Source organism: Xiphophorus maculatus, chromosome 22 (genome assembly GCF_002775205.1).
Source record: "Xiphophorus maculatus strain JP 163 A chromosome 22, X_maculatus-5.0-male, whole genome shotgun sequence".
Lineage (NCBI taxonomy): Eukaryota > Metazoa > Chordata > Actinopteri > Cyprinodontiformes > Poeciliidae > Xiphophorus > Xiphophorus maculatus.
In genome coordinates, this window is record NC_036464.1 from 14,930,492 (window position 1) to 14,939,839 (window position 9,348).

At 34.9% G+C, this 9,348-nt stretch overlaps 1 protein-coding gene across 3 annotated transcripts; it reads right to left on the reverse strand.

Annotated features, from left to right (window-relative positions):
- Positions 1–160: 160 nt before the first annotated feature.
- Positions 161–9,321, reverse strand: LOC102226486 (centrosomal protein of 55 kDa-like). 3 transcript variants are annotated; one of them, XM_023327234.1, is made up of 12 exons: positions 8,971–9,321; positions 6,702–6,863; positions 6,486–6,569; positions 2,941–3,102; positions 2,725–2,808; positions 2,269–2,328; positions 1,958–2,108; positions 1,603–1,726; positions 1,332–1,521; positions 1,101–1,175; positions 767–889; positions 161–501 (listed from the first exon to the last, which is right to left on the reverse strand). In XM_023327234.1, exons 1-12 carry the CDS (start codon positions 9,004–9,006, stop codon positions 310–312), a joined length of 1,443 nt encoding a protein of 480 aa, XP_023183002.1. In that variant the 5' UTR covers positions 9,007–9,321; the 3' UTR covers positions 161–309. The 3 variants fall into 3 exon arrangements, with proteins under 3 accessions (XP_023183002.1, XP_023183003.1, XP_023183004.1); XM_023327235.1 differs by lacking the exon at positions 767–889; XM_023327236.1 differs by lacking the exons at positions 2,725–2,808; positions 2,941–3,102.
- Positions 9,322–9,348: the final 27 nt, after the last annotated feature.

The following is a 9,348-nucleotide window of genomic DNA, read 5'->3' on the forward strand; positions in this document are numbered from 1 at the left end:
TACAAGGCACTTCACCTCTGGTACTTGGCCTTTACTTTGTTATGGCTTTCTCCACTAGGGGAACACATGGAGCTCAGCTTCATGCCTAATCAATTATTAAAAGTTTAATCAGTCATTTTACATCAATTTCTTTTCACAAAGAAACAGACCAAATCTTCAGGTAAATTTATCTTAATGAAAACAATGCTTCAAAAGAACTGAACTGATGTTCTAAAATAACATATAGCAAAACTGCAGTTTATTAACAGGCATTGAACTTGTGCCGTGACTTCTAAACAAAGAAACAGAACTGAACTTTCATGGGTAGATTCATTCCAGACAGATTTCCAGGTGCTTCAGCAGCTCTCTGTACTCGCTGGCTGGGTACTCGTTCTGGCAGGTGGGACACTCCAGGATGCTGTCATTCAGCACGCTGGTGTGAGAAGAGGACGCCAGGCTGTCTCTGGGGGACGAGGAGGGTGGCATCGCCTCTTCACATGAGCCCAGGTCCTGCTGGTCTCTCTGACACAAACAGAGCCAAACGTCAGTTCAGATTAAGTATCAGGTTGAACCCGATTTCTAGGCGAATCTATAATTCTTATCCTATGACACTTAAAGCTGCACAGATTTCACAGTAAGATGCGAAAGGATGTGTATGGTAATAAAAGCAGAAGCATACAGCGGGTTAAACTAACATTGACCCAAGAAGCAAAGCATCTTAATTCAGCTTTAAATTTCATCACAGAGAAGAACTAAAATCTGAGTTCTTTGCTGTATTCATGCCAACCTTTGACTGATCTGGGGAAGGGCCTTCTGCTCTATGTAGCTTCTTCAGAATTCTGAGCATTTGCTTCTTTAAATATGAAGAGTCCCGCTTTGCATCCTCAAGGTCTTGTGAAGAAATCTTGAGCTAGAATTTAAAAAAATTTGCTAGTGCAGCGAAACTTGTAAAAGTGTAACTGTATTGGCAGAACATTTCAAAGTTCTTTTTATAAGCAAAACCTCATGAAAGGAAGGACTAAATATTAATCTGTTGCTATATGGATTAGGAGAATCCAGATGCTTTGTCGGTAAAGGAAATCAGAACTGAGACAAGTAGAACATGTCTGTTTCTGACCTACCTGTCTTTCCAGGTCTGTAATCTTTTCCTGGTCTGCATGGTGATAGTTTAACATGTACCTCTGATAGAGGCTTGCCTGAGAAACAAGCAGACATTTTTGTTTTCTAGTCTAGAGTCTTCATTTTCTGACATGAATGGAAAGAATTTTTGTTATGGTTTTACAAACAAGTTACTAACATTGTAGTTTTAAGAACCGGACTGTATTACAAGTTGACATGTCATGAGTATTTACCTGCAGCTCAAAATTTGTAGACCTTCGTTTCTCCTCCTTCAGCCTGGCTTTGAGTTCTTGGGTCTCCTCCCTCTGCTGTTGCTCTTCCTCCTCAGAGTTATGACATCCTTCTTGTGGGCTTCCTTTGCTTATTGTTTCACTCTTCAGTTGGTGGATGAGAGCCTCTAATTCTCCTTCTCTTGCTCTGAACCTAGACATGAAGCTTGTATGTAGCTTACAACCATTTAAAATCTTCCCTGTTTAGGACAGGACTGAAAGTGTCTTATTTTACCTTTTTTCAGCAATGATCAGCTCCTGATGAGTCACTTCAACTTGTTTTTTGAGCATATCCAGCCAGACATCAGCCTGTTTCAATTGGTTTACAAAGAGTTCTTTAATCTCTCTTTGTGGCTCTGCTGTATTGAAAGGATTACAAGGCAACAGAAAGATGGAACTTGTTAAACATGTTTACTACACACTATTAAACTATGTCATCTTGAAAGAAAATGCTGCAGATGGTAATAAACACTGCCACTATGGGATACTACAAAACAATCTAGATGTCTTAAAAAACCTAGTTGTGACAGTAGGCTGCCCTCTGTTGTATTAGTGGTGAATACTTGCTGCCCACTGTCCCTTTGACTCACCATCTGAATGCTCCTCATTGTGCTGCTTTGAGTGGGCCTGATTGGTTTCATTCAGATGCTTCTCCAGCCATAACATTTTGTCCAGAATTGCCCTAACATAGGCCTCTCTCTGCTGGTCATATTCCAGCCACTGCTTGTTCTTTTCCAAAGCCTTGAAGGATTGGATAAATGAATAAGAAGAACACAAAGAGACAGCTGGACGAGGAGAGGAATGTGAAGTACAAATACTTAGCGACATGTATGAATCTGACCAAGTCATACTTTGTTACATGAATAACTAAAGTGAGTAAAGTAGTTTTCACAACACTTGCATCGTTGAGCTTATGCTGAAGATGTGAGACGGCTTCATCATTGGAGAATGATGGGGAATCCTACAAGACAAGAGAAACATAGAGCATTGCACATTACAAAGTCAACCATTAAAATCAACATAATTTCAACGACAACAGTGAAAAACGAGCCATGCGAAAGATGGCTAGTAAAAATTCATAGAAATGAACATGAGGCATGATTAATCAAAAACGAAGAGGGAAAGAAAAACTGCTGCCATCTAGTGGTTTAAATCAGGTAAGACAATGACTGCCTTAGAAAAAGATAAAAACAACACAAGGTAGTTTAGCAGTTGTGCTTATACATCAAATATTTCACAACGCTGTGAAACATTTCTCCTCCTCTTTCTATGACATCACAACAATTAGTTGGTGTCGACTCAATTTTTATCATGCTAACATTAATTAAAAAAAAAAAAGAACAACTGCAACCCTTACCTCTGAGGACAAAGTTGTTTTTTCACCTTTTGGTGGAAGCTGCTGACGACTCTCGAGCAACAGAGTTTCAAGAGCGAGGAGTTTCTGTAAGCAGGCCAACAGCAAAAAGTAGTTTCCAAAGCCAAGAAAAATATTAACATAACTAGACAATAAAACCAAACTCTCAGAAGTTCTTTCCAATAATAGCTAAAACATAATTAACTTTGCTGTGCTTACCTTCACAAGCTTATTGTGTTCGGCGTGATGATGGGACACCTCAGCTAGAGTCTTCTTCAGCAGGATATTCTCCTTCTTTAAGCTGCTGATGATCCTTACAAGCTCTAAGCCGAGATTTTTCTTGAGTGAGGCATTGCTTCTATAGTCTGTCATTTTTATCACCTGATAAGAAGAATTAGAGCCAGTAGAACAATACGAGACTGGAAGATGCTGTGTTTTATAAATATGAAAACACAAAAACATCCATATTGTAGTAGTACTACCATAAATCTGTTGTATTTTAAAGCACCTTGTGCAATATTACGTTTCATCTAGAAACCTGAGGTAAAGCAACCAGGTGCTTTCAGATGCTGCAAAGGCATTTGCACGAAAGCATAGCCTGGTATCTTGGTCTTATTGGTGTCTTCTACAGTAGTTTAAAAACGTAATTCATTACTTTGCGATTTTTTTGCATTACCTTTACTCTTGTTTTCTTAATTCTCCATTTAGGTAATTTAATTAGCAGTGGGGGATGTAGGGGGCACTATATATATCTTAAAAATTGAAAAAATATCCTATCAGGGCCATTTTGGACAAAAGAAACAAAAGAATAATAAAAGATGAGTACATTTCTGCCCAAAAAATCTCTGAAGTTTTGACATTAATTTCACATATTTACAGGAAGAAATTAGGATATTTTCTATTTTTAACAATGATGAAAAATTGCTAATTTTTTCTTTCAATTTTCCATGACTAAAGGCATTAATTTACAACATCAAAACTAGAATACTCTCTAATACTCTCTCATATTGTAAAGTCAGAAATGTCAGAAAAAAAATCTTAAAGTTATCAGAAAAAGTTCAGAAGTGTGCTTAGATTATTGGGACAAAAAACTGCCAGACACCAACTAAGATTGCGGAGGTAAATGTAGGGGATATGCATCTGCACAATCCGGAAAGGTCCCCTCACATTTTCGAAAATATCCAGGCGTGCATCTCCTTTCTTCTTTCACTTTCTGTTGCAAGTAGCTGATTTTATAAGCTCAGTAAATACCTTAGTTTTAATATGATAGATATACGCAACTAAAAAATGGAAAAGTTTAAATGTTTATCTTGCAAATTTAACACTTTTCAACAACACAGCATCCACGTTATTTGAGAATAAAATGTAAAATTAATCTAAAAACATTCTGATATTTTTGGAGGATATTTCTTCCTCGGTGGCCAATTAGTTGTTTTTTTTGTTGTTTTTTTTGTTTTTTTTACATACAATGGCCCTAATACTTCATCATAGTACCCTAAAACAAACACAAAAATGTATAAAATTATGTAATTGTTTTCATTTAAAACAAAAAAGTCAACATTTATCTCTACTGCTGATTAAATAATATAACAGTTGATTATTACAGGAAATATATACAGTATAATACAATATAATACAGTATATATATACGTATATAACATTTGCTAATTTGAAAAACAGACTGCAGACAATGAAAACCCTCTAAGTTTCGCAGTAATTTACAAGTGCTTCTTTCTGAGAATAGCATATATATGTAACATATACTGTATTTGCAAAGTTTTGTCATCCAATGTAATTTAAATCACAGGTACAATAAAGGAAAGTTTAAGTGGCTTTGAAACCAACCTTTAACCTTTTGGTACCAGTAACTCGGCAATGCATGAAAGGCAATGAATGTTTTACCAGGAGTTAGTGAAACTTTGTTTGTCTTATAAAGAACAATCAAAAAAATCAACACTGATAATATTTCTAGAAAAAAACATAACACCTGATTTAATCTGAAATTATCAATGGTTAACTTGGGCTATGAGAAAGCACATTTCTAGAAGATAGATTCGCTAAAACAATAATTTTTAAGGCCCAATTTTTACAAACATAAACATAGAGTTAAGTGACCCATAGACAAACTTGTTTTTAACTAACCTCAACAAGTTAAACAAGCTAACGGTTGACCTTCGAGCATAATGAGACATTTATTTACCCAAAGAAGATCGTCTTCCGACCTGATAAGTGCTTCTTTCTGTCTGTCTTGATCTTTTAAAAACATATATAATTTCTCGGTTCGTCACTCAGTCTTATTGTGTATGTCAGATTCAGCTAGCTGAACAAATTAAGCTAACGCTACCTGTGCTTTTCTGGAAATTTAGCATGTAAAGGTTTTTAACACAGTTTCAAACGAAACCCACTGAAATTGGTTAGTTAATTTCTTACCTGAAAACGTTTGTTGCTATCAAAATGTGCCCTCATTCTTCTGAGGTATCCTACTTTAAACTAAAGTCACTGCAAGCATTAGGCGCGAAAGCTTCCGTTTGGAAAAGAAAACAATTACTTCATCATAGCAACGTATTGGTACAAATTCAAAGTTCCTTTGCAGTTAATTATATTAGAAAGATAAGCCAAAGACAAAAGAGGAAAAATACCTGGGAATGTTTGAAATCCTCAGGCTGTGCTATTCTCGGATATTGAGACTCCAGGGGGCGCTGTTTGCCTCTATTGAATTTATACTAAACCCAGTGACTGCATAACTGTATCTATTTTTCCAAGTCTATGCGTATAAGCTGAAAAAACAGCTAGAGAAAATCGCACTAAATGTCTTCCTCAAATATATCTAGTGTTATTTTCATTTTATTTTTAAAGAAAACGAATTAATGAATAATTAAGCTTTATCTTACACTGAGGATCTAATACCACCAATTTTCAACAGACCTTCATTCTCACACTGCAGGTTTCCTGGTTTTCCCTACAGTATTTAAAAGCAGATTGGTGTAAGCAAACCTTTTGGCCATCAGACTGCTCTCCAGAGGAACCAGCTCCCTGTTTTTGTCCTTAAAAGTAAACTTCTTACGTACCTTTAAGAACTGACTTTTTCTGATCTGAATTAAACTTCAGAGTGGTAGGTTATCCTGGACTATTTTTGTAGTGGTTTCGCTGCTGGAGAACATAAACACCCATATTGTTCACTTATATTAAACTCTGAATTTAAATTATTTGCAGTCACCATGAATTTTGTGACAGCCTGGTATGTTTCTTTGTTTTGGTGTGGCACTGTGTTTGAACTATTACTGGCAAAAAATGTTCTTTTTTAGCTGACACAATTCATCCTGTCATTTTGTGTTTAACAGCCCTTCTTGACAAAACTATTGAAGGAGTTATTGCTGCTACTCTTGCTATTAACCCATTAAATTAATATTGGCTCAGAATTCAGTTCAGTTTAATTCAGATATTTATGTAGTACGAGCCATGCGAAAGATGGCTAGTAAAAATTCATAGAAATGAACATGAGGCATGATTAATCAAAAATGAAGAGGGAAAGAAAAACTGCTGCCATCTAGTGGTTTAAATCAGGTAAGACAATGACCCCCTTAGAAAAAGATAAAAACAACACAAGGTAGTTTAGCAGTTGTGCTTATACATCAAATATTTCACAACGCTGTGAAACATTTCTCCTCCTCTTTCTATGACATCACAACAATTAGTTGGTGTCGACTCAATTTTTATCATGCTAACATTAATTAAAAAAAGAAAAGAACAACTGCAACCCTTACCTCTGAGGACAAAGTTGTTTTTTCACCTTTTGGTGGAAGCTGCTGACGACTCTCGAGCCACAGAGTTTCAAGAGCGAGGAGTTTCTGTAAGCAGGCCAACAGCAAAAAGTAGTTTCCAAAGCCAAGAAAAATATTAACATAACTAGACAATAAAACCAAACTCTCAGAAGTTCTTTCCAATAATAGCTAAAACATAATTAACTTTGCTGTGCTTACTTTCACAAGCTTATTGTGTTCGGCGTGATGATGGGACACCTCAGCTAGAGTCTTCTTCAGCAGGATATTCTCCTTCTTTAAGCTGCTGATGATCCTTACAAGCTCTAAGCCGAGATTTTTCTTGAGTGAGGCATTGCTTCTATAGGCTGTCATTTTTATCACCTGTTATGAAGAATTAGAGCCAGTAGAACAATACGAGACTGGAAGATGCTGTGTTTTATAAATATGAAAACACAAAAACATCCATATTGTAGTAGTACTACCATAAATCTGTTGTATTTTAAAGCACCTTGTGCAATATTACGTTTTATCTAGAAACCTGAGGTAAAGCAACCAGGTGCTTTCAGATGCTGCAAAGGCATTTGCACGAAAGCATAGCCTGGTATCTTGGTCTTATTGGTGTCTTCTACAGTAGTTTAAAAACGTAATTCATTACTTTGCGATTTTTTTGCATTACCTTTACTCTTGTTTTCTTAATTCTCCATTTAGATAACTTAATTAGCAGTGGGGGATGTAGGGGGCACTATATATATCTTAAAAATTGAAAAAATATCCTATCAGGGCCATTTTGGACAAAAGAAACAAAAGAATAATAAAAGATGAGTACATTTCTGCCCAAAAAATCTCTGAAGTTTTGACATTAATTTCACATATTTACAGGAAGAAATTAGGATATTTTCTATTTTTAACAATGATGAAAAATTGCTAATTTTTTCTTTCAATTTTCCATGACTAAAGGCATTAATTTACAACATCAAAACTAGAATACTCTCTAATACTCTCTCATATTGTAAAGTCAGAAATGTCAGAAAAAAATCTTAAAGTTATCAGAAAAAGTTCAGAAGTTTGCTTAGATTATTGGGACAAAAAACTGCCAGACACCAACTAAGATTGCGGAGGTAAATGTAGGGGATATGCATCTGCACAATCCGGAAAGGTCCCCTCACATTTTGGAAAATATCCAGGCGTGCATCTCCTTTCTTCTTTCACTTTCTGTTGCAAGTAGCTGATTTTATAAGCTCAGTAAATACCTTAGTTTTAATATGATAGATATATGCATCTGAAAAATGGAAAAGTTTAAATGTTTATCTTGCAAATTTAACACTTTTCAACAACACAGCATCCACGTTATTTGACAATAAAATGTAAAATTAATCTAAAAACATTCTGATATTTTTGGAGGATATTTCTTCCTCGGTGGCCAATTAGTTGTTTTTTTTGTTGTTGTTTTTTTTTTTTTTTACATACAATAGCCCTAATACTTCATCATAGTACCCTAAGACAAACACAAAAATGTATAAAATTATGTAATTGTTTTCATTTAAAACAAAAAAGTCAACATTTATCTCTACTGCTGACTAGATAATATAACAGTTGATTATTACAGGAAATATATACAGTATAATACAATATAATACAGTATATATATATATATATATATATATATATATATATATATATATATATATATATATATATATATATATACGTATATAACATTTGCTATTTTGAAAAACAGACTGCAGACAATGAAAACCCTCTAAGTTTCGCAGTAATTTACAGTGCTTCTTTCTGAGAATAGCATATATATGTAACATATACCGTATTTGCAAAGTTTTGTCATCCAATGTAATTTAAATCACAGGTACAATAAAGGAAAGTTTAAGTGGCTTTGAAACCAACCTTTAACCTTTTGGTACCAGTAACTCGGCAATGCATGAAAGGCAATGAATGTTTTACCAGGAGTTAGTGAAACTTTGTTTGTCTTATAAAGAACAATCAAAAAAATCAACACTGATAATATTTCTAGAAACAAACATAACACCTGATTTAATCTGAAATTATCAATGGTTAACTTGGGCTATGAGAAAGCACATTTCTAGAAGATAGATTCGCTAAAACAATAATTTTTAAGGCCCAATTTTTACAAACATAAACATAGAGTTAAGTGACCCATAGACAAACTTGTTTTTAACTAACCTCAACAAGTTAAACAAGCTAACGGTTGACCTTCGAGCATAATGAGACATTTATTTACCCAAAGAAGATCGTCTTCCGACCTGATAAGTGCTTCTTTTCTGTCTGTCTTGATCTTTTAAAAACATATATAATTTCTCGGTTCGTCACTCAGTCTTATTGTGTATGTCAGATTCAGCTAGCTGAACAAATTAAGCTAACGCTACCTGTGCTTTTCTGGAAATTTAACATGTAAAGGTTTTTAACACAGTTTCAAACGAAACCCACTGAAATTGGTTAGTTAATTTCTTACCTGAAAACGTTTGTTGCTATCAAAATGTGCCCTCATTCTTCTGAGGTATCCTACTTTAAACTAAAGTCACTGCAAGCATTAGGCGCGAAAGCTTCCGTTTGGAAAAGAAAACAATTACTTCACCATAGCAACGTATTGGTACAAATTCAAAGTTCCGTTGCAGTTAATTATATTAGAAAGATAAGCCAAAGACGAAAGAGGAAAAATACCTGGGAATGTTTGAAATCCTCAGGCTGTGCTATTCTCGGATATTGAGACTCCAGGGGGCGCTGTTTGCCTCTATTGAATTTATACTAAACCCAGTGACTGCATAACTGTATCTATTTTTCCAAGTCTATGCGTATAAGCTGAAAAAACAGCTAGAGAAAATCGCACTAA

What these genes read in the sequence shown, in the direction of transcription:
- LOC102226486 (XM_023327234.1), bottom strand. Translation starts at nt 9,006, where the DNA reads ATGAGGGCACATTTTGATAGCAACAAACGTTTTCAG. An exon ending in AACACAATAAGCTTGTGAAG is followed by an intron (nt 2,809 to 2,940) that starts GTAAGCACAGCA and finishes GCCTGCTTACAG; the next exon opens with AAACTCCTCGCTCTTGAAAC. An exon ending in TTCAGCATAAGCTCAACGAT is followed by an intron (nt 2,109 to 2,268) that starts GCAAGTGTTGTG and finishes CAATCCTTCAAG; the next exon opens with GCTTTGGAAAAGAACAAGCA.